The 26,285-nt window shown below is 40.1% G+C and overlaps 5 protein-coding genes across 10 annotated transcripts; 1 reads left to right on the top strand and 4 right to left on the bottom strand.

Moving 5' to 3' along the window:
* Positions 1-148: 148 nt before the first annotated feature.
* LOC126614920 (uncharacterized) lies at positions 149-5,098 on the bottom strand. Of its 2 annotated transcripts, none has more exons than XM_050282623.1 (3): positions 4,822-5,098; positions 1,447-1,587; positions 149-779 (listed from the first exon to the last, which is right to left on the bottom strand). In XM_050282623.1, the coding sequence occupies exons 1-3, from the start codon at positions 5,008-5,010 to the stop codon at positions 627-629; spliced, it is 483 nt and encodes a 160-aa protein (XP_050138580.1). In that variant the 5' UTR covers positions 5,011-5,098; the 3' UTR covers positions 149-626. The 2 variants fall into 2 exon arrangements, with proteins under 2 accessions (XP_050138580.1, XP_050138579.1); XM_050282622.1 differs by having other exon boundaries at positions 4,840-5,097.
* Positions 5,099-9,032: 3,934 nt separating this feature from the next.
* On the bottom strand, positions 9,033-10,868 carry LOC126614915 (uncharacterized). 4 transcript variants are annotated; one of them, XM_050282616.1, is made up of 5 exons: positions 10,629-10,868; positions 10,158-10,351; positions 9,820-9,957; positions 9,278-9,367; positions 9,033-9,195 (listed from the first exon to the last, which is right to left on the bottom strand). In XM_050282616.1, the coding sequence occupies exons 1-5, from the start codon at positions 10,849-10,851 to the stop codon at positions 9,187-9,189; spliced, it is 654 nt and encodes a 217-aa protein (XP_050138573.1). In that variant the 5' UTR covers positions 10,852-10,868; the 3' UTR covers positions 9,033-9,186. The 4 variants fall into 4 exon arrangements, with proteins under 4 accessions (XP_050138573.1, XP_050138572.1, XP_050138574.1 ...); XM_050282615.1 differs by having other exon boundaries at positions 9,033-9,367; positions 10,629-10,866; XM_050282617.1 differs by having other exon boundaries at positions 9,033-9,367; positions 9,799-9,957; positions 10,158-10,358; positions 10,629-10,837.
* A 4,382-nt stretch (positions 10,869-15,250) lies between these two features.
* Positions 15,251-17,118, top strand: LOC126614904 (protein OCTOPUS-like). The gene has a single exon (XM_050282597.1). The coding sequence runs from the start codon at positions 15,412-15,414 to the stop codon at positions 16,933-16,935; it is 1,524 nt and encodes a 507-aa protein (XP_050138554.1). The 5' UTR covers positions 15,251-15,411; the 3' UTR covers positions 16,936-17,118.
* A 163-nt stretch (positions 17,119-17,281) lies between these two features.
* On the bottom strand, positions 17,282-18,255 carry LOC126614919 (uncharacterized). Its single transcript, XM_050282621.1, has 2 exons — positions 18,031-18,255; positions 17,282-17,896 (listed from the first exon to the last, which is right to left on the bottom strand). The coding sequence occupies exons 1-2, from the start codon at positions 18,062-18,064 to the stop codon at positions 17,436-17,438; spliced, it is 495 nt and encodes a 164-aa protein (XP_050138578.1). The 5' UTR covers positions 18,065-18,255; the 3' UTR covers positions 17,282-17,435.
* Positions 18,256-22,637: 4,382 nt separating this feature from the next.
* On the bottom strand, positions 22,638-25,822 carry LOC126614903 (protein NRT1/ PTR FAMILY 8.2-like). 2 transcript variants are annotated; one of them, XM_050282596.1, is made up of 5 exons: positions 25,645-25,822; positions 25,355-25,575; positions 24,996-25,213; positions 23,906-24,459; positions 22,638-23,711 (listed from the first exon to the last, which is right to left on the bottom strand). In XM_050282596.1, exons 2-5 carry the CDS (start codon positions 25,494-25,496, stop codon positions 22,877-22,879), a joined length of 1,749 nt encoding a protein of 582 aa, XP_050138553.1. In that variant the 5' UTR covers positions 25,497-25,575; positions 25,645-25,822; the 3' UTR covers positions 22,638-22,876. The 2 variants fall into 2 exon arrangements, with proteins under 2 accessions (XP_050138553.1, XP_050138552.1); XM_050282595.1 differs by having other exon boundaries at positions 25,355-25,560.
* Positions 25,823-26,285: the final 463 nt, after the last annotated feature.

Below are 26,285 nucleotides of genomic sequence, written 5' to 3'. Positions count from 1 at the left end.
TCATTCATTCATTCTTTAAATTATGGTTCAGAGCGGCGAGTGTTATCATCAATGTTCAGAGCATCAATGGATCCACCAGGATTTGTACCTATTTGTTTGCTGTCGCACCTCAAGACCATCGCCATACAAAGATTCAAGGGGCGGGAAGTTGAGATGGAACTTGCATAGTATTTGCTAAAGAACGGTAGAGTTTTAGACAAGATGATTACTGATACAAGTTTGCAGACGAAAGAAGAGTTATGCAAGAAATTTGCAATGTTTCAAAGGGGTTCCGTGACCTGTGAAGTTGAATGTATCAAGATGTAATTTCAGGTTTTACAAGGATCATGTTATATCGCACTTAGTGCAATGGCAAGTGTCTTCGCCCATGAGCGGTAGGTCTCGGGTTCGAGACTTGGGAGCAACCTCTCCATAAATGGGGGTAAGGCTAGCCGACATTCACCTCTCCCAAACCCTGCGTAAAGCGGGAGCCTTGTGCACTGGGTACAACCTTTACAAGGATCCTGTTATAACACATGTAAAACGATCCTTTTCGTTGGCTAGAAGCAAAGTCGACCTTCGGCACTAATCTCCCCTCCTGTTGTTTTGTTTCTCAAAACTACATATATGAATTTGTAAAGGACTCCTCAGAGTTTGGGAACGGGACCAGCATTTGAACGAAACAATGAATGTCGACCTTCAGCTATTATCTCTCCCGTTGATTTATTTTTGAATGTTACTATTGTTCCACAGTATCCTCCTGCTCGTCCTAAAACCCTCGAAGTTATCTCTAGCTCGTCCTGCAATTTGACATCAAAATGTTAGAGGTATCTTAGGGACATCCAATGATTAAGATTGAAACAATATAACGATCATTTGCATTTGTGCATGCTACTTCGAACTCCTTTTAATGTTGGAACTCGGAAGAGGTTCAAGTTTGAATCTCATCTCCTGTTAATAAAAAATAAAAATAAAACCAAATATTGACACGAACATGACCATCGATCATATGCTCTCTCTCTCTCTCTCTCTCTCTCTCTCTCTCTCTCTCTCTCTCTCTCTCTCTCTATATATATGCATGGGAAAGGATACCAAAATTAAAGAAAGTTAGGGTTCCACCATAAAACCAATTGTAGCGAATTCAAGTCAAATACGTGAACAACACGAATTGGGTGACGCGGAGCACGTGTGGCTGTTAGACTTCACACGTTGATCAACCTACTATGATACCATGAAGAAAGTTGGGTTTCACCATAAAAATTGACAATATGGGTAAGGGCCAACCTCTTATAAACCCTCCAAGGTTTATCCTTTTACCGATATGATATTCTTTTACCTCCGGATCCTCACAAAAAGAACAAACTTTTGAAATAAAATGAAAGTTGAAAGATTTGAAGTGACTTTTGGATTACTTATATATAAAGATCAAGAAGAAATGAGGGATTGGAGTGGGAAAGATTTGCTTACATGAACCTTGGCAGTTGAGACATAAGAGACGGATATGTCGACAGAAACATTCATAGGGAGGTCCGGAATAAAAGCTAAGGAACCACCAACTATATCAACGAGGTTTGCAATTGCACCATTTGCCAAAGTTCCATCTCTATCCTGCAAACGAAATAATTAAGAAAAACATTCAAAATCTCTCACATGAAACTAAATCCTTTTAATTTCTTGCAGAAAACTAAAGAACTGAACTAATTTTTCCAATAAATATTCCCACTCGCACAAATTGTGTTGAAATCTCCAACAAAAATTAAAGTTGCTAGAGTAGAGAGGTTATACTAATTAATGGCGCGTTTACTAATCCGTAATCAAATTGAGAGGAATTGAATTGAGGAGGAATTGGATTGAGGAGGAATTGAAATGAGGCGGAATCAGAATCAGATTCCTGTTGAAATTGTTTACTAAAACTGTTTGGAATCGGAATAGAATTCCATAAAGCTGTTTACTAATTCAGCAGAATCGGAATATAAACCAGTATGATTACTAAAATGCCCTTGTCCCAAATCAAATATTTTATATACTTTTTTTAATAAAATTTGATATAGTATATAATAGTAAGAAAAATTAAATTACTTTTTTATTTCATAGACACACTAAAATGATTTTGTTAATTTTTTTTTAATAAATTTAAGTATTTACTTTAATATCTAAATTTAATATAATTACTAAAACACACTTTTTCATAAAAAATTATTTATGGTCTAATTTGTTTTTTGCATTATTTTGTTACTACTTAAATTATTCGTAATATAATTAAACTTTAATTAGTATAACCAAATAAAGAACCCACTCACCTTCCTTCCCCGCAAAAGAAAAAACCCGGCCGCATTCATCTTCCCTCCCCGCAGAAGAAAAAACCCAGAAACATGAGCCGGCGAGCGAGAAGCACATCCGTGATGTTGGCGTCATCGTCCGGAGCTACGTCCACGCGTGCGTGTTGGCGGTATCGAAGCGGCTGGACCATCGCCTCCTGAATGACGGCGATCCGGTGTTCGGGGACAAGATCTCGTATGCGACCCTCATATCTCCTGAACCTATCAGATTTCCAATTCCCTCACCCTACCAGATTTCAAGCTCGTGAGATTAATTTGTTGGGTTAAACGGCAGATTGATTGGAGGGCATAATAGGAAGAGCAAATGGATTCCCAATTCCCTCATCCTCCCGGAATTCAATTACCACATCGATGCAGGGAGTCCAATTCCTCCCATTTCAGAAATTGAATTCCACTTTTTGTGTGGGTCCCACGCACTGTTGATTCCTCACAATTTTAGTAAACACAGGTATGATCCGTAATCGGAATCGAACTCCATACTTCCATTCCGATTCCGGGTTAGTAAACACGCCCTAAGTGCTTTCAAATAAGCTCACAATAGTTATTCTAGAATGGCTAAAAGCACTTATGAGCATATGTGTTTTCAGGAAAACATTTTCAAACAAGTGCATAAGCGATCAGCATGACGGAGGGTACCACCCCCCATCCAAAGCAGGGTCCTTCCGAACTCCTTTTAGGATCATGGCTCGTTCATTCACTTACTCATGAACTTGCAGCTTGGCCGACAAAGGAGGGAAGCTATCTACGAAGCTTTGCCCCTTGCTTTATTGAGATTGTTATGAACTGACTAATGACTAGATTGTCCCGGAACGCAAGCTAAGCTAATAAATAGTATTAGCTTTTTCTTTTTGTATTTAATTTCGAAAGAATTGGGTTTAAAAGACTATTTCATGGATACAGTTTCACACGGGGCAACACTTTTGGGGAGCCGGGCCCTCTCGGCTTTATTAATAAAGATGGGCTGCCCCGGAAGTGTTTGTTTTATTTGTTTTTGGGCACCAATTTTAGTCGACCCAGAAAAAAGTAGCAAAGGGAGTTTCCGTAACATCTAGTGGATCAACATCAAAGGTGGATTGAATCATATCCAATTGCCCCAGTGCAAATGCGAAACCAGAATCTTTCAGAAAATGAATTCCTATTCGAAGAGTGCATAACCGCATATTAGACCATCTCCAACCCTTGGATTAAAACAAAAAAAAATTAGCCTAGAAAATTTAGGTTTTAACCCAGAAACAGTTTTTTTACTCCAACCATTTTGGGTTAAAATTTTAGCCCCAGATTATTAAATAATGAATTTAGGCTAATTTTTTTCTTCTTGAAGTAACTTTTTTAAAAGAAAAAAAATTATGTAGACTATCCTAATTTAATTTTATGAACATTTTAATCTAAAAATATTTAGAGTTCTGACAAATATTGAAAAATCACTAACTGTCACCATAAAACTCGTGAAACCCTATGAAAAAATATGAAACACATAAAAGAATTTCTTTTTAATTACTTTAGTCGTTGGATTTAAATTTAGACCGTTAAATATTTTTTTTACCTTTGGATCTCATCAAATTAGATTTTAACCATTGAATTCAATGAATTTATAAATATAAAACTAAAAAAAATATACCTATATGGTGGCTCAGCCCCACTAACCTAAGAAAATCCTGGGCTAAATTTAGCCCAGAAATGAGTTTTGAGTTTTAACTCATATTCTGCCCCAGGAGTTAAAGCAAGTTGGGGTAAGTTTAAATCCAAAAATTTGAGTTTTACTCCAAATGTTAGAGTAGGTCTAAGAGACCCCTTTTTTTGGGAAAGTGGCATTTGTTTAGGTGATTAGTGATAAATTCTTGTGTGTTAATTTGTAGTTGGTATGATGTATTTCTGGAAATTGACAAGGAACAAGAATTAGGAATTTCAGAGGAATGTGCAGTGCTCTCTATCTGGAGCAAGCACAGATATTTTCATTATATATCAATACATTGGACTTTCCTCTTACAACCTACTCTAGAGCAATATCAGCCCTTGATTCACAAACAGTAATATAAAGCATACACTTGTCCTATGAGACTAAGCATTCACTTAAGTGTTGGTTTCTTCCTTCTCAACCATTCGATCAAAACCAAATTCTATTTAATTCCAACAATTAGGCTATCTCTAAATGTGCATAATTATCACTAATATCCAAAGCGAAAGTTTAATTAAGGTTTTCAATGTACTCAAACTGAAAAACAAAATGTTAAAATGTTTCGTGAAACAGTCTACATATGAAATTTCCTAAATTACTAAAAACCTTAAAGAATCTACTTGTTTAATCGAAAAATTATCACAATGTTCTCTTGGTCGCCTAATGATCAAAGAAATGTGCGGTCACTCACTGTTACATTCTTTAGAGAGTGTTAGATGAAAATTATGAAATGAATGTGTTTTTTTTTCTAAACTAAATAAAAGAAGATCCAAGTTAATTAATGTCAACAATTTAAGCATTAAATAACAGATTAATTAGATGACTCACGATGAGGCGGGGAGGGACCTTGAAAGAACAGATGACGACACCGGGTTCGACTCGCTCGACTCGGATACCTCTCAGAGCGAAGGCATCGTAGAAGCTGGACTTTCCGATTTGGAGAGCTGGGATGGCGACTCGCGACACGGTCTCTGACTCGTCCGAGTTCAGCTCCAGACGCTTCTTCGCCTTCTCCATCTTGACTTCCCTTTCCCCAAATCTATAACCTTCATTCCATTGGATCGGAAACCAACTCAGTGCGACTTGTTTGACATGTAAAGAGCAACTAGGTGAATTAAAATCTGTCAACTTGCTTTGTTGTATTAGTGGGCTTTTTCTAAGGCCGCAAAACTACTTGTAATGGCGCATGGGCTCTCGTTTACGATTACACAGACACGTAATATAATTAATCCAGACTTGATAATTTGGATGAAGCACAATGAAATTGATATTTAAAGGACGTATGGTATGGTATTAATAATTGAATACACCCAAGTCAGTGGGGTTAGTTTAATGGTGAGGGTGGGTAGGGAGATGGGTAGTATTCCTATATCGTAGGAGTAGTAGCGGATCCATGATTCGGATCTTGGATGGTCGCAGTGTTACATATTCAATATTTTTAGATAGAAACAGAGCGCGAAGTCTGCAAAAAAAAATTCCCCTTTATTCACTACGGCATTTCATTTAACACTTGTTGAGTGATATCGAGATGATTTATTGAGTGTTGTCCATGCAACCTATCTAGATATGCCTAGCATGTATTACATCAAAACACTTAGTAGTAGGTATAAGGGAACCAATACAAAACATTCATTGGGTCCTCAAAAGACCTTCGGATGTATATTTTTTGAACTGCGGGTGGTCCTGGGACCGGGAGAAAAGAACCAATTTAGGTATTGGTCTACGTCCTTTTAAGATTATGATCTTTACTACATAAAAAGGAAAAGAATAATTACAAGGGAAAACAACCATAAATGGAGATTTCCCTTCACGTACAGCTCTGGAAATGACTCAGAGTTTGCTAGCAGCAGAACGAAACAATGAATGTCGACCTTCAGCGATCATCTCCCCAGTTGCTTTGTTTCTCATAAGTATCGATACTCCGGAATAACGACCTCGTTGTCCTAAACTTTTTGAGGTGATCTCCAACTCATCCTGCAATTTGAGATCAAGAGCAATCAGCTGCTGCACGTCCCTTCAAGAAATGCGATGAAACCAGAACGAAACAGGAATAAGATGTTACAGCCAAATATACACAAACGCGAATCATATATCGCGTGCACATGACATGGCGAGCGATGAAAATCTCGCCACTAGAAACCCAAGAAAATAGCCAAAGAAGAGCAATCAGATTGTTTCGAACTGGTAACCATCCCCCTTTGACAAGCAATACTCAACAAGGGACAACGACGGATATCAAACTCACGTTCATGGGTGTTAAAACCTACCACCACCTCCAGAAAAGTTTGAGCATTCGCAATATTGATCACGTAGTCTATAAGATTGACATGTAAATGTATAGCGAATTCAGAGACTGCTAAATGTGAACGAAAAAACGGAGATTTTATATGAGCGGAAAGTTTGCTTACACCAAGCTTCGCCTTTGACAGATACGAGATGGAAATGTCCACCGAAACGTTCATGGGGAGACCCCTAAAATGAACAGAAGCACCAACTAGATCAACAAGGTTTGCAATTGCACCATTAGCCAAATTTCCAGCTCTATCCTGCAAACACAAGAAACACAATTCCAAAACCGAGCGTTAAACTTGTGTTTTCAATTGACATAACCACTACTAATTCTACGCTAAATTCATCTAAACTACGGGGAGGGGGATTCAAACTCGCGTGCAGATGGAAGACCACACTGGTCTAGCTAAATTGATTGAATTCTTCTAAGCTACGGGAGGGGGATTCGAACTTATGTGTAGATGGAAGGCCAAACTGCTCTAGTCAAATTGAATAAATCCAGATCTGCTGGTGGTTAGAAGACTCACAGTGAGGCGGGGAGGGACCTTGAGAGTACAGGCGACGAATCCGGGTTCAACTCGGTCGACTCGGATGCCTGTGATGGAGAAATGATTGTATATGCATTCCCCTGTTTGGGGTTCCGGAAGGACGAGTCGCGAGAAGGCCTCTAACTCGTCCTCCGTCAACTCCACAGACTTCTTCGCATTCTCCATTTTGTTGGCGGCGTTTCCCACTATTCTATCCGCTTTGGCTGAACCGTTAAAACGTCAAGAGTGTGGGATTGGGTCCCACTTACCTTTGTGAATTAAGGATTTGGATCCTCTCCTAAGCCAATGGGGAAGATCCTCCTGACCAGTCATTATGGGCCGTTGGATTTTTATCCAACGATTACAAATTTGGGTCATTTTAAAGTTATAATAATTATAGCCGTTGGATGAAAATCCAACAGCCCACAATGGCTGGTCAGGAGGATCCTCTCCATTGGCTCAGGAGAGGATCCAAATCCGTGAATTAAATGTTTGGGCGATGTTAGTGAGATTAATGTTTTAGACTATATTTTGTAAATCGCATAATGTGATAGTTGATGGTTGAATTTTTTTATTAAGATTATTAAAAAAGAGATTGTCTCCTTAACATTTTCCTAATTGTTTTGATTCTCAAGCATCAATGTTTTAAATACGAAGCCTACTAAGTAGTTCGATTTTTTAAACAAATTTGATTGTTTCGATTACTAACGGTCAACTATTCAATTTCTTATAGTTAATCTTCAACGTTTATTTCTCAAACTACAATCTTCATCAAAAGTTTTCATAATTTGATCTCTTGAATGCATCCATAAATGTTTTTTTGGACAAAAGTAAAATTCATTACTAGCAGCACTTAATAGGACCTATTCAAACTCGCCAGCAATAGATTTGATCGCAGATGATGTGTTGCAACTGCCATCCTCCTTCTCTATGTTGAGTTTCATTCATGTTTCTCGTTTATGTAATGGGGTTGCCCTTCCGTCTTGCAAAGTTTGCTTTGTCTAGTAGCAATAATTTAGTTTGGATTGAGGAACCTTCTAGTCTTATTCAGGATATTCTCCTTTAAAAAAAAAAAAAAAAACAAAGCAAGCTTACACAAACAAAGGTCTAGTTACGAATAAGGCACAAGACTAAAAGTTGGACCCCCAAAGCAATAAAAACCCAACCCAAAGGTTGAGCACACAACAAACTCACAGAACACAGCAAACCCACAGAAAGCAAAAACCCTTGTAGCTCTGTTGCCACCACAGCCGCTGTTGATTGACCCCCCCCCAAGCACCAGAGATCACACCAGCAAGAACCCCATAATTAAGGAAGAAAAAGGCCGCATCATCCTCGAAGAACTACCACAACAACCTCCGCCACGAAACCAAGTAAGCACGAGGGAAGACATACCCCACGAGCAACGTAGCCGATAAGGCCAAACACCGGGAAGGACCAACAAGGGCCAACAAAGGTGACCGAGCCAAAACTCTATGCAACCTCCCATAGACAATGACAAATCGCAGCGAACACCGGCGGTAACTAAATGGAATTGGGTATGGGCAGAGAGACGATGGAGCCAAATGACGAAGATGATGGAGAGGAAAGGCTTGAGAAGGATGGCGGACACGAATGATTGGGGAACAGGGCTCAAAGTGGTGAGATAACAGGCAAGGAGATAAAAAGGAGGAGATCGTGATGGACAGGCAAACATGAAGAGCAAGGAAAAGATGAAAACAAAGGAAAAGCATGGAACTGCCACCGATTCAAGCCACAACTAGAGCCAGCTGCGACGTGGATCGACGAAATCAAAGACCACTCACACGGCGAGAAAGACTCTCACAAGAGGAGAGAAAACAAATTTAAAAGGACTTGGGCTTGCATGCGATGCATACAAAAACATAGTTACATACAGTATAACCCACAGAAGTGTTTGATATGAAAATTTGATTCATAGAAAGAAGCCTTTTACTACCAGGCACTCTGGAGTGAAATTTACTACCTGCTAGTCTACACAATTGAATCTTATATAAGAATTCCGAAAAAAAAGTCGAACTGAACGAAGCATCAAGTCATGAATAACATCCGCGCTAATTACTAATCGATCTTAATCGTCCTATTATGAGGAAAGACAAACTTCGACGGAAAGTGCAAAACCGGCAACCAGAGTGAAGATTCGGGTTATGTTTGATTGTGTACAAGCAAATCAGCAAAAAAGATGAAGTGAAAAACAGGTAACAATAGCAGTTGAAAACAGTTCACTAAATTTGAGGCCAGAATCTGGACCATGTATGTTAAACATAATTCTCAATCCTTATTCAATGACAAAACACTTATTTCCCAAAAGAAAGCGAAACTACGAAAAGATTCAACCTATGCCCCCAAAGAGCTCCCTTCATTCCACCTATATACATAGTGAAGTGAAAAAGGACTCAGAGTTTGCTAGTATGTATAGCAAACAACGAATGCCGACCTTCAGCAATTACCTCACCGGTTGCTTTGTTTCTCACAAGTATCGATGTTCCACAATAACGACCTAGTTGTCCTAACACCCTTGACGTGATCTCTAACTCATCCTGCAATTTGAGATCAAGAGCAATCAGATGCCATTGGTCCCTTCAAGAAATGCGATGAAATCAGAACGGTACAGGTATAAGATGTTAGAGCTAAATATACACAAACGTGAATCATATATCGCACGCACATGACATGGTGAGCAATGAAAATCCCACCACTGGAAACACAAATGAATAGCCATATACGAGCAATCAGATTCTTTCGAATTCCTAATCATTCCCCTTTGACAAGCAATACTCAACAAGGGACAACAACCGATATCAGACTCACATTACAAAAGCCAAATTCTGCTAATCAAAATGCCAACAGAGCTTTTCAGCACAGAAGTTTAAGCATTCGCAATATTGATTGTCTAGTCTATTAGATTGAACATGTACATGTATGCCCAATTCAGAGGTTGCTAAATCCGAAAGAAAAACGGAGATTTTACATGAGTGGAAAGTTTGCTTACACCAAGCTTCGCCTTTGACATGAACGAGATGGAAATGTCCACTGAAACGTTCACCGGGAGACCCCTAACATGAACAACAGCACCAACTTGATCAACAAGGTTTGCAATTGCACCATTAGCCAAATTTCCAGCTCTATCCTGCAAACACAAGAAACACAATTCCAAAACCGCGCACAAGCATTGAACTCCTTGTTTGCAATTAACATAACCACTGCTAATTCTACCCTAAATTCATCTAAGCTACGGCGAGGGAGATTCGAACTCGCGTGCAAATGGGAGACCACACTCCTCTAGCCAAATTGACTAAATCCAGATCTGCTGGTGAGTAGAAGACTCACAGTGAGGCGGGGAGGGACCTTGAGAGTACAGACAACGAGTCCGGGTTCGACTCGGTCGACTCGGATGCCTCTGGTGGCGAAATGATTGTATATACATACCCCTGGTTGGGGTTCCGGAAGGACGAGTCGCGAGAAGGCTTCTGACTCGTCCTGCGTCAACTCCACAGACTTCTTCGCATTCTCCATGTTGTTGGCTGCAAACTTTAAGCCAAATCAATTTAGGATCACGCCTCAAATTAGCTAAATTAGTTAAATAAGCTAAAATTTATGTTAAATTAGCTAAATTTCAGGTTCAATAAGCTAAAATTCAAGTCAAATTAGCTAAGTTTCAAGTAAAATCAGCTAAATTTTGAGTTAAATTAGCCTAATTTGATGCTCCTAATAATCCCAATTAGTAGCAGAAGTTCATTTCGATAAAATTACAGAAAATTTTGACTTGTGATCAAACGAGTGAGGGGCTCTGTAGCTTACACTGAGGCGAGAGGGACCTTGAAAAATCAGACGAGGAGTCCGGATTCGACTCGGTCGACTCGGATGCCGCGAAGAGCGTAAGGCTCGTAGAAGCTCGGCCCGGCGCCGGCGCATCTGACTCGTCGTGGGTCACGCCTTCTCCTTGCTGACTTTTGCACCGCCTTGACTCAGATCCATCTTTGCAGAAGTTGAGCGGGCCGGGTTCGAATGGGCTTATATTCATTTTCAAAGTTGGTTTATTTTTCAACCCACATAGGCTTATGACCAGGGAAGCTTCTACAATGAGGGGGATTTTTAGGGCATTTTAATCAGATGGTTGAAATGCCTGGGTGAGTCCTGGCCCTTAAAAAAGATGGATTGACGTGGTAAAACCAACAGCTGGTCTCTATTAAAAAAAAATCAGATGTCTATAATACACGAACAACAAAAATGACGTAACCGATGATATAATAATCGAATCTTAACAACATTATATTGACGTATTGATGCTAAATACAGACGTCATATCAATAATAACTACCAAATATTAATGATATATCAACGATATGTATTATGTCCAAATGCGCATTTCTTGCTAGGGTTTGAGTGGCGAATGGTGAGAAGTGGTTGCCTTCACCAGCTGCACATTGCATGCATGCAGATAGAAATGTACCTTTAGGCTTAGCCATTGTGCATACGCTCTGCAGTCGGTCACAATCAAAATGCATATCCAATAATATATATAAAGCAAAACGACTGACATCAGCACACATTTTCCTCATTAGTAACAATCATTGTTACGCCAATAGCTGCAACCGAATAGCTACTAATCTTGGTAATCGTTGCTCGCTTTTCATGTAATGGCAAAGAGAGACTTAACTACGTAAAAATGGAAGAGAGGAAAGTCTAGCATGAAAGATAAGAGCCAGTCAGAATAGCCCAAAGACGACTGCCTAGCTACGAACCACAATATAAATACATAAACATATATATATATGATGTTTGATTAGGCAAGTCATCCTTGGCTACCAAACATGGCTCTTCACCTTCATACAAGACTTCTCTTCCTCTGAATTCTGCTGCATAGCTTGCTATATTCTCCACAGTTGAACTATGCATCTATTTATAGCCATTGAAAAGTGAGTAAATAGATTCAGACTGTCACCAAATTGTAGTTCCCACGTCGGAGGCTGCTTGAATACTCAAACTATTTCAGTGCACAAGATGTCAAGATATATGGAATATATTCATTCCCCCAATTAGAGAGGGCACCAAATTATATCCACATTGGTCGTTGGTGGTCAAGCAATTTGCAATGAATCTGTTCTCTGTTGTCGTTTGACATTACAATACTTTTAACACGAATGCTTTTTAGCCAAAATTGTCTCTAAAATTGGCATAATTCCTCACTTTAATCTTTGAAATTGAAAATTGCTAGAAGTGGTTTATGAGTTTAACCACCGTAAAACATTCCGGAAAAAATTTGTCGATGTCCTCGTTAAGTGGAGAGGTTGGTTTGACAAAAATACCCTTTAAAAGGTTGTCACAGCGTCGTCCACATGACAATTAATGAAGATATTGACAAAGGTAGACACCAGAGATCAATTCTATCGATTTTCATTATCAGAAATTGAAATTAGAAATTACAACAATCTCATAAACCATTTTAACTAAGAAGCCTTAACAAGAATTATAAGTTTTAAAAAAAAAAAATTGAAGTCACATTGTCACAAGTACCAAATCAACCAAGTAAATAATAAATATGAGGATGATATTTGTAAATTTCTCATTGGCATTCTCATAGCTGCAACATGGCTTTGAAAACGAAATAATTTTGACCTTGATTGATCAATCAAAACATCTGTGGTGTGTGATCCGAAATGATCTTAGAAGATTAATGGTGAATACGACTTATGGGTTGACTTTATGAGGTGACATGGCTCCAGACTGCTAGACTTCAGTCATGTTCTCCTAGTCCCAGTGGTGCAAGAAAGATTCTTGGGTGAGGAATCTCGGAGGCTGAGGTCGTTATGGGGGAGTGTCGGGTTCACCGTCAATATTATTGATATTATTCCAACTTAACTACGGTATGGTTTGGGGTTGAGGTGATTTAAAAAAAAATTGGTATGAAAAAAAGTTGGGAGAGTTTTTGGTGTTTGGTAAACACCTCAAACCAGCTGTTTTTCAAAATTTCAGATGAAAAAAAGCTAAAAAGTGGAAGCTGCAAAAAGCAGCTTAAAAAAGTGGCTTATTTTCAAAGTTTCTCCTGATTCCTCACACTTTCAGGAGGAAGAACAACGCCATGTCCCAGCGACCCAGCTCCAATCCTTGATCAAGAATTACAAATCGACGCCCTGATCGCCCATTTCTTCATCGCCGCATTTCTCCTCCCTTTCATTGCTTTCTCCGTCGCCATCTCTTCCTCTAGCTCTGTCATCAAAAATGGTGAATTTCTCAGCCTTGAACGTGAGGCTGGAGCAAACAATTTCAGAAACCCTAGTCCCGTAAGTTCCATTAAACCCTAATTTGGAGTGAGAGGAGGAGGAGAAAATGAGGATTGGGGCGATCCAATTGGGGTCAAAGAGGGAGTGAACGTCGTCGTCATTGATGGAGAAGAAATCGTCGTCTAAGGTTCCGACGCGGGTGAGGTGAAGAAATGGGCGGTGTCGGCGGTGGTGAGAGATCAGAGAAGGGGACTCGGCTGGAGATCTGGGAGAGCGGTGGTTGGTATTGCTAGCGCAAGCGAGGTCGAGGCAGGAGATGAGGGATTTGAGAGAAGGGTCGCAGTCGATGAATGAGGTGAGGAGGTGGGTCCCATTTTCGACGACCGTGGGGAAGGAGAAGATGAGGAAGGAGAGGAAGACGAAGGTGGAGAGGTTGCCAGCGAACGACGTTGTGGCTTGTCATAGCACATCTAGTATTATACCTTTTTGCTCATTTCACACAGTCACAACTGTTTTACATTAAAGTTTACCAAACACTATCATACTGCTTTTTTTTTTTCAAAAACACTTTTACATAAAAGTTTACCAAACATTATGCTGCTTTATTTCACATCTACTTATTCTCACAGCACAACAAAAGCAGTTTTTTTTCGAAGCACAACAATACAAAACCAGCCCTACATATTGCTAGGTGTTGAGTTTTATTACAAAAGACATTAGTAATATTAAGGATGAAAATTCCTATATATTGATTATATATTATTTTGTCACATGACTAATGTGGAATCCTATCTCCAACACACCTCCTCACGAGTGGTCCATACGAGGTCACAAGGGAAACTAATTCCCACAATAGAAATTGGTCAAGTCATTATATAGAGGTAACACAACTTTTCAAGAGGTTAGTCATTCATTTAGGAACTAGAGCCAATACAACTTTTCGAGAGGTCGATCATTCATTCAGGGACTAAAGCCAACACAACTTTTTGAGGGCTCAATCATTCAATATCCTTAAACTAGAGCTAGCCCAACTTTTCTAAAGCCCAACATAAGGAAGCAAATTCAAGCCTAGTAAATCGGGTCAAGAATGTGTCGAAAGAATAGTCTGCTATAATATTATGATAAACTTTTTTGACCCAGCATGGTCCACCATTAATATCAATATTGTTCCAACTTAACCACCTATTACTAGGTGTTGGGTTTTTGTTGCAAAATACCTTGGTGATATGAAAGTGGAAACTTTCAAATATCAATTGTATATTATTTTGTCATATGATCAATATGAGATTCTATTCTCCGACATATACAAGTAACTCTTTTTTGGAAGGTGAAATGTGAAAAGACAAACATTGAGCAAGTATTTCGAGAATGCATATATTTAATAAATCAAAGATTCTAAGGCTCATATTTAAACAACACATCGGTTTGGGAATGCTACATTATTTGTTGATTTCTATGTCAATGGTGGTGTCCTTAGTGCAGTTGACCTACAAATTTTGTGCACGTCCGAATGGAAGTGGTTGGATTTTGCATCTGTTTCCGTTCGCAAACCCAAAATCTAAGAAAAGTGGGGGACTAATGTGTTGGGCTTTCTGTGGCCCGAAAAGCTGTTGGTTTCCTTCTTCTTCACACTAATATTTGCTTTCCCGGCCTTCTTCTGTTGCAAGCGAAGTACTCTAGATTTGTGAACAGGTTTCAAGTGAGGTACTCATGAACTAGCTAATCCTTTTACTTCTTAACAAATTCATTTGTCATATACCAAATAATTTGATAATTATTGTTTGATTTAATCCAAAAAATAAAAAAAAAAATTGAAGTTGATATTACAAAAAAGGAAAACAACTTTCGCACTCTTGTTTATGCTCCTACACTTTTTTCTTTGTTTTTATCTGTTGATTATTCAATTCAAATAACTAGAACAAAAACGACAAACATTGTAACTATCTGAATGTTTTCAGAAAGACAAAAATTATATCCGAATCTTTCTATGTGAACTCTTAGAATCAACTAATATTGGCCGTTGATACAAGATCGTCCGACTAAAATTGGATTTTTAAGAGTTTAGGGTTTAGGGCCATGATTAAGAGTTGTTTGATCATCCTTGCATAGGATTCTTTTTTCTCTGTAAAAATTAGATCATACGTCTCCGTGCTAACTGCTTAGAAAAAATAAAATAAAATAAAGAGATTCATGGATACCATAAAATCCTAAAAAGGGGTTTATCCGGGGTTTCCATTTTTTGCAATTTCCCATTCCTTTCTCAACCTCACCGCCTCTCTCACTGACACCCCACTTCCTTCTTCTGCCATGCACGCTCTCTCAACCGCCGCCGCCCTCCTCCTCCAGTCCTAGGAAAAGCCATGCAAGCGCAAACTCACCGCCTCTCCACCTGTCACCGCCACCCTACCAAACCCATAACCGGTTTCTGCGCCCCCTGCCTCAGCGAACGCCTCGCCGGCCTCGACTCCGCCTCTCACCAAGAACCCTTGACCCAGAACCCCCATTCTGGGTCTGAGCTCCGGAGAAGCAAGTCGTGTTCCGGAACGAGACCCGAATCGTCGTCGGCCAACGCCCCGGACCCGACCCGGCGCAAGTCGTGCAATGTCAGGGCCCGGAACACTCTGTCCGAGCTCTTTAACATCGACGACGACCGCAAAGGAGTGCCGAGAAAGTTCGATGTCGAATTGAGAGATGGGGATAAGGACGACGGTGGAGACGAAGCTAGGGTTTTGGATTTGGATGCGGATGCAGAGTCGGAGTTCAAGACGATGAAAGAGTTGATAGATCTCGAGTGGGAGAAGAAGAAGGGCGAGGGTAGGGATTCGAAGGAAATAGCAGGGATATTTTGGGGAACGGCGTCGGTTTTGAGCAAAAAGGTGAAGCAATGGCGGCGGAAGCAGAAGACGAAGAAGGCTGAGAACGAGGGTTTCGTGGCGGAGAAGAGGAGGGAGACCCAGTCCGAAGTGGGAGAGTACGCATTGGGAAGAAAATCGTGCGATACGGATCCCGATCCGGGTCGGATGTCATTGGACGAGCCTCGGGCTTCTTGGGACGGGTATTTGGGTCCGAGAGCCCCTCACCCGAGGCTGACCCCGATGGTTTCGGTTGTGGAAGAGAGCTGGGAGAGGAATCCAGGCGGCTCAGCTCAGACCAAAGACTATTACAATTCGCAGCGGCGGCGGAGCTTCGAACGGCCGAGTTTCGATCGGTCCACAACGGCGGAGGTTGATGAGCTGAAGTTGGGATCAAATGCTAGAGTCTCCCCTGCCACTTCAGAGTTGTTCTATGGGGCCAAGCTGCTGATTACAGAGAAAGAATTAATGAGTTCGATGGGTTCGAATTCGAAATTGAAATCTGCTGAAGATGATGAGCGTGCGGAGGAGGGCAGCGGCGTTGGGATTGGCTCTGGACCTGTTCGCAAAAATGCGGCTTCGGAATCAACCAATGGGATTCATGTTGATCATCAAAAATCAAATAGGAGGCACAAGAAGTGGAGCTTTCGGGGTTTGATGCAGAGAAGAAGCGAGAAGAAATGCGTAGACGAAGAATCCGCGGATTCTTGGCAGAAGCTGAGGAGGGTTGCCAACGGAGAAGAAGCCAATGCCTCCGTGAGTCAGAAGCTGATTCGAAGTTACAGTGTCAGCTGCCGGAACCAGTGCAAAATGGTTGGCTTGTTTAGCAATGTGAATGGTGTTGGTGCGGAAACTAAAGGCAATGAAGTGAAGACTCTGCAGAGGAACAAGAGTGCTCGGTATTCGCCGAGCCATCTCGATCACGGGTTGCTGCGGTTCTACTTGACGCCGTTGAGGAGCCATCGGAGGAGTGAATCGGGAAAGAGCAGGCCAGGCAACAACTCACAATCTCTGCCCAAGAATGTCTTGTAGATGTCTTTGTTATGTAGTAAAGCCAAATTTAAGTGGATTTTCTTGTTTTCTGAGAAACACAAACACTTTCCCCTAACGTTTTTTTTCCTAACACTGCCAAAATTGCCAATAAGGCAATAATCGGAATTTGAGGAGTTTGTAATAATACAATTTAGTTTGTTTATCTTTGAAATCATTGGTTCACTAGCTTTTGTTGAATTATTATTAAATGAAACGAATTACGAGATCCAATTCAAGAACGGGAGGCGAATGTGGGTTAGGTATGTTGGCCAGGGTAGTGTATCCGCCCCTATTTCTTTGCAAAGCGCTTTTGCAAAGTAGGGTTTTGTTAAAAGCATAGTGAGAATTCCATAAAAATATCCAAGGTCTTGTGCATTTATCTCACGGCAATTCTTGAGCAAGTACTCACAAAGTGCTTTTATCCAAAAGCAATGCAAAGGCTATCACTTTTACACACAAACGCATACACTTTCACATAACCATGCAAATTTTTACACATTTCACTCGGCGTCAACGACGTAACCCTTCTCTTGAAGCTCGGAGACGACCTCATTCTTCATCCGCACCCACAGCTTCTCAGCTTCCTGCTCCAGCTTCTTCTTCTGCAGCTCTTTCTGATAATTAAACGCATCTTTGTCCGTCTCGACAAACCCTTTCGGGCCAATTGTCGTGCCGATCATTCCCCCCTTGGCAACAAACTCTTCCATGGCTTCTTCATCCCCAGGGTACGGGAACTCACGACGCTCGTACAGGTGCGCTAGCTCTCTCTCTTCCTTGGGCCTAGGCTTGAGTGTCCACCACCCGAGTGGCGATTTCTCGTTGTAGAGCCAGGCCACGCCGAACAGAGTGTATGTGCATACCAATGCCTTGCCAATTTGCTTCCAGAAGTAGTAGTCTTCTTTGCCCAATCCCACTTTTTTCAAGTACTTCTCGGCATTGAACGATTTGGCCAATTGGTATCCTGAAATGATCGCATTCAAAAAGGAGGAAAAGGTTAGGGCGTTTCACTGAGGCATTTCATCAAACATATGGAGGGTTGTAAATGAACCCAAATGGATATATAGATCGCTGAGACTGCAACACATTAGGTATTACCTGCTTTAGCATCCTGATAGCGTTTGAGAACCATTTTTGCGATCGGATATTTGTGAGGACAAATCTTTCAGTTTTCTGCAATCTTGCTCTGAAAGGAATCAAAACTAAAATTTTTAGGGTCTTCAAATGGCTACTGTGGGCATTGTTTTAGGGTAAAGAGAAGAATTGGGGTAGGTATATAGTTGTGACAACTGAGCCAAGCAAGAAACCCAATAACGAAAAGACCATACAAAGACTTTTTTCCCATCAATTTTTATCTAACGCACGTCACTAAATACACATTTTAAAGGATAAAAAGTCGTTTAACCCCTTAAACTATTATCCATGAGTGAATCACATGCTAGTAATGTGCTAGTATTTGACGGCAAAATAGATAATATTTTATCGAATCTTACGAGGGGTTAATTTTTTTTTTTCGATTAGTGAGGGGTTAATTGGCTAAGTTCAAATAGTTCAGGCAGTCAAATTACAGTTTACTCCATCTTAAATACACACTTGCATAAAAACCGTAACATTAAAATGGACGAAGGAGATGAAACCTTTAATTTAAGTTGCAACAGGTCAATAATGCAATGACAAATTTTATTTAAACTCATGTAACCGATTTCTACGCCAAACTTACTTTTTGCACCCATTTGATTTTTAATTAAACTATTAATATCTCTTTAAACTCAATTTAATATCTAATATATCCCCATAAACCCAATTCAATATGTGGATTTATTTTTACACCCATTTGATTTTTAACTCTATCTTTACGCCGTCTGGAAATGAATACTGAGAATTGGGGTGTGAATTCAGCCATGGCTGACAACAAGACTGACACTTCTATAGATGTTGACAATATTTTGAAATCTTCTCCAGGCATGATTCTTAGACAAATCTTGCATAGACATCAAACTCTCATAATTGACCCTTCAATGGCTTCCATAAAAGCATTCTTCTTAATATCATTATATATTTCCTCTCCTTACTTGATTTATAGGTGAATATAGGTTATGCATTGTGTCTTGAAGCGAATCATTTGATTAGGTTCCATGGTAATCTTAAGAGTATATGTTGGTCTGATATTATTCTCACAGGAACCCCTTGCTCAATGTGTAATAGCCCCGTCCCTAAAAATTATGATTTTTATAATTTTAATAAGTGAGTTTACAAAAATGCCCTTTGGCAAAGTGTTGACTTTTGTTGATTGTCGTGTCGTGTCACGTAAGGTTCATTTTCTTGGTGTATTCTTGTAGTACTCATAGCTATGAACGCGTGGGCGCAAACGAAGCGCAATTTGGAGTTATAACGAAGGAGATACTAACATTTAAAGTCGAGGGAAAAATTGTAAATTACTATTTTCTAGAAAACTCCAGATTTCTGGAGTTTAATCTGGTCATACCATGTGTGTGGCTGGGATTGAAGTAAGGAAAGATGGGCGGTGGGGATGGGAAATAAAGAAGGAACATGGGAGAGAAGGAATGAGGAGAGGAGAGAGAAAGGAATGGACAAATCAAAGAAGAGAGAAATGATGGAAATGAGGGAGGAGAAGAAGAAGGGGATTGGCCGGATCCCCTTGAGGAATTGTGACCCGACCTGGTTCTATCTCCCAACTCCGGCCACCATGGACGACGATCTTGGTGTCAAAATGATCCTTACCTTGAGGCCAATCGATACCTCTGTCAATTCCACCCAAAAAAAAATTAGAGAATTCGACTTTGATTTTGCAAAACCGCACCGAAGGGTGCGACGACACCGTGGCTCTAATCCACCATTTTGGAAACGTTATGTCCCAATTACCACTACCACTAAACTCTCCTTGAGGCTAGGAACAAAGCCTAAGCAATGTTTGAGGCGTTAGAGTGAGTTTGGAGGTCGAATCAAAACACACCCAAACCTAGGGTTTCGACGGATTTTCGTGAAATTGGGAAATTTTCCGGAAAAATTGGCTTTGGTCGCAGGTATGAAAGTTGCTATATTCATTGATATCTTCATTTATGTAAAAATTGATAATTTTTGGAATTAGTTGAATTTTCCGGCAAGTCGGGGTGGCTGACCGCCACCTGCGGCGACGCGTGGGCCGAGGTGTCCCTTGACCTTCCTAGGTTAAGTTTGAATACCTTGATACCATTTGTGAGGTCCGATTAATGAATTTCCGTCAGTTGAACCTAGTTTCATTAAGGTCCGCCACCCGATTATAATAGCAGTCGACGATCCGACCGTTGGATTATCACTCAACTTTGATACGTTGTAGTACATAAAATTTGAGGATTTCAGAAACTTACGGATAGGGAATCCAACTTACGGATCTTTCCGAATAAGATATGTAAGTTAAGTGTTTTATTGACAAGAATGATGAGATATGGTTTGATAATTGTTCTAGGCGCCGATCGTTCGTGACGCCTCGATGTTTGTACTAGGGAGTTATAGCACAGACTCCAGGTGAGTGGGGTTTTGATTTTCTATGTATACGTATATATGCTTTACGTTTTCCCATGTTTTATATGGATTTACGATTTTAGATGCCATGTCAATTACATTACATTTTAGAACATGCATTAGTATAGTTATGCAATTGTTGTTTGATGTTGTGGACACTCATGTAAGCTTCAGGTGAGTATATATTGATGGTAGTGATTGTAGTGTGTATGGTTATGTTGAGATGTATTTAGAGCTTATTATCCAGCACCCCGGTGCTAGTGCTCCCGCCCTTGGTCAGGGCACAGTCCTTCGCGTGATGTTCACCTCCCGCACCGCACGCTCACCTTGGATCCAAGTTTGGTGCACAGTCTTGTTGTACATACCACATTAGGTGGTTCTGACTCGTAGGTGACCCGCGATTATTCGCACAGCCTTCACGTGTTCGTATCACTTGAGCGTACTTATTTGCACCCAGCCCTGTCGTACAGACCACCTTAGGTGGTTCCGACTCGTGTGTAGGATTAGAGTGATGAGTTATAGGTTCAGCCGTACATGTCACATTAGGTGACTCCGACTGACATATCATTTTACATTGATTTACTTTACCTGGTTTACTTATTCTCATACTGAGATAGTTGACATGGCATATACTTGGTTTTCACTACTCTCAAGCATAATTTCTATATACGTATGTATTAGTATTTTTTTTCTGGGAAATTATACAAGTTTTACGGCGAGGGATTATTATTTTTGGAAAGAGAAATAGTTTTTGAAAAGCTTTGTTTTTGCCCACTCACGTTTTCTTGTTTTGCGCCCCTCCAGGTTCTAGTAGCAAAGTTTCTGTATTGGCGAGGATTCTTGGCATATCCCAATATAGGTGGCTTCCTATGATGGTATAATCCTTATCTTACATTACTGTACTTTACTTATGCTCTGACATCACGTATGAAATGGGTTCATACCCGCTCACCGCGCACTCATGTACTTAGGCACTTTTAGGTTTAAATTTATTCACATTTTCCACATCACTACACGTTATGGTTTTGTCACCTTCTAGGTGTTGGCCAACACAACTCGATTCAGAGTCCTAGTGGACTTTTTGGGTCGAGGTGTGTCACAATGTCTCATGGTACTCTTGGAAGGATTTCTTTACCTTTTGCAATTTATAAAGTAAGAAATGTTATATGTTTTTGGGCGGAGGCCTAATTGGCATGGTACCGAAGAACAAACTAGGATATAAATTGCACGAGGTAAGACAATAAAAGCTCTGGGGAGAAGTTGCGTAAGTATTTCAATCGTGTGCAGTTGTAAATTGAAATAAATCAATTTGCTTATCTAAAAGAACTTCAAAATCATAAATTGGTTGGAGGATTCAAAATTTCATAATCACCATCCATAAATAAATGTTTTTCTCTATGAGAGCTATTAGGGTTTTAGGCAGAATGAAGTAGGATAAATAAAGAATGATCGTAGGGTTTAAGTATAGTGTTTGGGTTTATCGATAAATTTGAATTTTATTATTAATTTTATTTTGTACTTAATAGTAATTATGCAATAGGGTAAAATAGACAATTTACATTTAAAATTTAAGTTGGGTGTAGAAATAGGTTACATGGGTATAAATAAAATTTCCCTAATGCAATGCCTAATTCGTGACTTATTCCTTATTCTTGATTTTTTCGATTGAGGGTTTTCCAGATTTTAATTAAGTAAATGTCACACAAATGTTTGGAGAGAATAATTATCTTATCAACCGAAAATTCTAAAATACGTTTAAATATTGAATACTTCGCCACTTAAAACCAGTAGATCTAGTCCAAAGACTCCAAACAATTGTCAAAGAAAATTGATCAACCCTAGAAAAATTGTGGCCTCGCCCACTTAATAGAAATTTAGAAGCAACTCTTTTGTTGCTTCTTGTGGGGCATTCAGATGAGGTCGTCCACTCACGGTTGGCCCTTGCAAGGACTCGAACAAATATTAAGTAGCAGTAGTAGTGTTGAACAAGTAGGGTCAGCCTTGGGGCAACATAAAAGTTATTTATTTGTGGCTAAAAGGTTTTGAATTCGAGTCATAAAAACAACATTTTTGCAAAACAAGAGCAAGGCTATGTAAGATAGACAGTTCTGCCCCGACTCTTGCAAAGCGAAGAGCCTTTTGGCTTGGGGTCGCCTTAGTAGTGTTGTACAAGTCAAATAGAATGGGAGCAAACACAATGATTGACTTTTAATTAACTTGTAGTCTCTCTAACAGACTTGCATACACAAGACAAACCATATACAAGTAATTGAAAGGCAAAGTAAAACCTAAAAATCACCACAGTACAGAAACAACGCCGAGTCCCCGACGGTCATTTTGCGATCAACGCAGAGTAAGAGAGTCACTTATCATCTTTATCATTCTTATGGTATAGCTTCTTTTGGTGATATTCTGTTGGCAATCAACGCAGAGTCCCGACGGTCTTCTTATACGTGTACCACTTGGAAATGAAGAGGTAAACTACTAGGTTAAGAAAACTCAGCATTGCTAATAGCCAGAAGAAATAATCAAGGTGTCCGTAGTTCAAATTGTCCGGTATCCATCCAGGGTTGCCGTCCTTTGTAGTCGTTTTTGTAACGATGGAGACAAGAATAGAGTTGAAGTAGTTTCCTAGTGCAACGGTGGAGAGTGAGAGAGCAGAACACAAGCTCCTCATGGCGTCTGGGGCTTGATCATAGAAAAACTCCAGCTGTCCTATGAATGTGAAAACTTCTGCAGCTCCTATGAGGAAATACTGAGGTACCTGCCAAAAGACTGACATGGGCATGTGCTCGTATTCGTAATAGTTGTTCTGTCGAACACTTCGGAGTCTGATGAGTTCCAAAACTGCAGCACAGACCATGGAGAATATGGAGATGAAGAGGCCAATGCCCATCCTCTGGAGTGTAGTTAGGCCATTCTTGTGACCGGTGTATTTCCTAGCTGCTGGGACAATGATTCGATCGTATATTGGGACCCAAAAAATGACACTTAGGGTGTCAAAGACGGAAAGAGATGCTGCTGGGATTTTGAAGCTAGAGTGGCCAACACGAACATCCATGAGGGTGCCTTGCAACACAAAGAAATTGCTCATCTGATTGTAGGCTGCAGCAAAGATGATACCGGTGGCCCATATGGGAAGCAGCCTTATGATTGATTTTAGCTCCTCCACTTGAGTAACTGTAGTGAGTCTCCATGGGCTTTTTGAGTCCTTTAAATGGTCATCTTGTACCTCCACCGCTGCTTTGTCAAAGAACCTGAGCAGTAAAAAAATTCAGGTCAACAGAACAGCAACAACAATGGAAGTAAAACTACGAAACCACTATTCGCTCTAATGCTAGAGAAAAAGAACTCTCAATCTTATGGTTTGATTACTGAACTGAAGTGAGCCTTAATCCCATCTTAGCAATATTAACTTTATAAGTAAAGTTTTTTAGGTTTAAAAACTAACCTGAATTCATTTGTGTGATCAAGCTTGCGGCTTCCTTGGATGGAAGATTCTGCATCTGCAGTCTCATACAAAAGGGACTTGTCTGCCGGTACTTTCACCTTGTATTTTCTCACAGACGCCACAACCACCTGAATTATGCGTGTCACAGGACTACCTCCAGGCTTCTGATTCCTATACAACTGAGTCCCCGAAAAGAAACTCAGCACAGCAATTGCCATTGCCACCGCTGGAACACCAAAACCCCATCCCCAACCCACGTTGTCTTGTATCCACACCAGCACAGAACTAGCAATCAAAGCACCAACATTGATGGAAAAATAAAACCAGTTGAAGAAAGAACCCTTGTGCTTCTTTTCAACCTCATCATCATCGTCAAACTGGTCTGCACCGTAGGACGAGACACATGGCTTAATCCCTCCTGTCCCCAATGCTATTAGGTAAAGCGCTATGAAAGTTGCTGCAATTTGTCCACCATTTGCATGGCAATCATCTTTGCTAACACAGGTTGGTTTCATGCCGGGGACCGATGCTGACATTGTCAAAAGTGTCATCCCCTATGCAAATAATTACAGAATCCATAAGTTTCTATTGAGTGAGAAGATAAAAACCAAACAAATCAAATTCCAACAACAACCAGCAGGGTCATATATTAGAAAAATTAAGGCAAAGTATGATTGTTGGCCTACAGTAAGCCATGTTATGAATTAAGGGGACATTTGCAAATCAGTTGGGATAAGCAAATAGAACCCCCCGTCTGATAACCATTTCGTTTGTAGTATTTAGGTTTACGTTTTCACTTTTTATCTCTCGTTTGACCCATATATTTTCCTTATATCTCTAACGAAAAACTAAGAACTCAAAACAAAATGATTATCATTCAACAGTGTTTTAGTGCAGTGGTGGAAAGCAATGCTGCTTATGCACCCTGGTGTGGTTCGATCCCACCGATCCCCCTCCCTTCTAACAACTAACAATTTAACCCACTAACGCTATCGTTTGTGAAAAAAGAAAACGAAATGGTTATCAAACTGGCTAGCGACTTTCCTAAATTGAAATAAACTAGTAAGAATTTGAAGGCAAAAGAACTTACAACGACATAAATGATTGAGAAAGAGGCAATTGTCTTGTATCTTCCCAAATAGGCATCAGCCAGAAAAGCTCCAAGCAATGGAGTAAGGTAGCAAGTTCCACTCCAATTCGAGTTATTTTTCGCAGCAACAGCACTCGTCTGGTTCAATTGAGTCTTGAAATAAATCACCAGATTAGAGCTCATCCCATAATATGCCAACCTCTCACAGCATTCATTCCCTACTCACAAATCAAACCCAAAAACATTAATTAATTAAAAAACCAAAGAAAATTAGCATCATTAAAATAAAAACCCAATCTTTTATTCAACTTCCCGGACCAAAATTCATTGCATGCATGTTGGAAATCTTCAAGAAGTACCTAGAATAAAAGGGCAGGCTTTCCAGGTTCCGGTTGCATTTCTCTTCGCTGGGTTTCCACGGAAATCCACTGTGCCATCTTTTGTGTACGCATCTTTTTCTTCTGGTGGTGCTGCTTTGGCGAGCATATCATCTTCTGCCATGGCTTCTGGACTCTGTTTTGCTCTTGCCCCTTTGGGGTGTCCCCAAAATTTACAAAAACCCAAGCTGCAAACCCAGCAACTTGATTAAGCAAAAGGGTTAATCTTTTTCACTATTTTTTTGCCCAAATTTAAATAGAAAATTGCATACCAGAGGTAGAAGGCAGGCCGGCAGAGATTCAGATGGATTAATGGAACTTTTTAAATGTAATTATCTGTTATTCGGCAAGTGAAAGCAAAGCAGAATACTGATGAGTGTGGTGGTCAATTATGTAGGCTCCCACGGCGGAAAAGATTTGGCAAATAGCCAGTTTATTTGCATTGACTTGTCTCGAGAAGATAACGAGCAAAGTCATCAGTGTGGGTCACGTGTGGATGAGAGTGTGGACGCATGTGGCCGGAGAAGTGTAAAATATTATTAGGTATTGCAATTGCCGTGGGTTTAGGGTGGAGGCTGGAGCAAACAGGATGCTCTTCGGATTCTTTTGACGAGGTTCTTAAATATTCATGAATCGTGGTTATTTATTGTACATTGTAATTAATTTTTATCAATGACTGTTTGTGTTTAATTTTAAATAAAAATATTTAAAATAATTTATTATATACAATAAACGAACATGATTCATGAATCTCCGGATCCTCTCAAAGAGAATCATGCGAGGATCTGGATTCTAGAGTGGAGATTCCAAGTTTTCGATTGCGTTTGAAATTGGAAATACAGTGTGTGAATATGCATACTTGACAGCCGTATGAGCTTATTATACTGAAATCGTGCATCAATAACGTGACACG

The sequence above is a fragment of the Malus sylvestris genome, chromosome 3, assembly GCF_916048215.2.
Source record: "Malus sylvestris chromosome 3, drMalSylv7.2, whole genome shotgun sequence".
NCBI lineage: Eukaryota > Viridiplantae > Streptophyta > Magnoliopsida > Rosales > Rosaceae > Malus > Malus sylvestris.
Note: the sequence above shows the minus strand (reverse complement) of the source record. Positions and strands in the feature narration are given on the sequence as shown.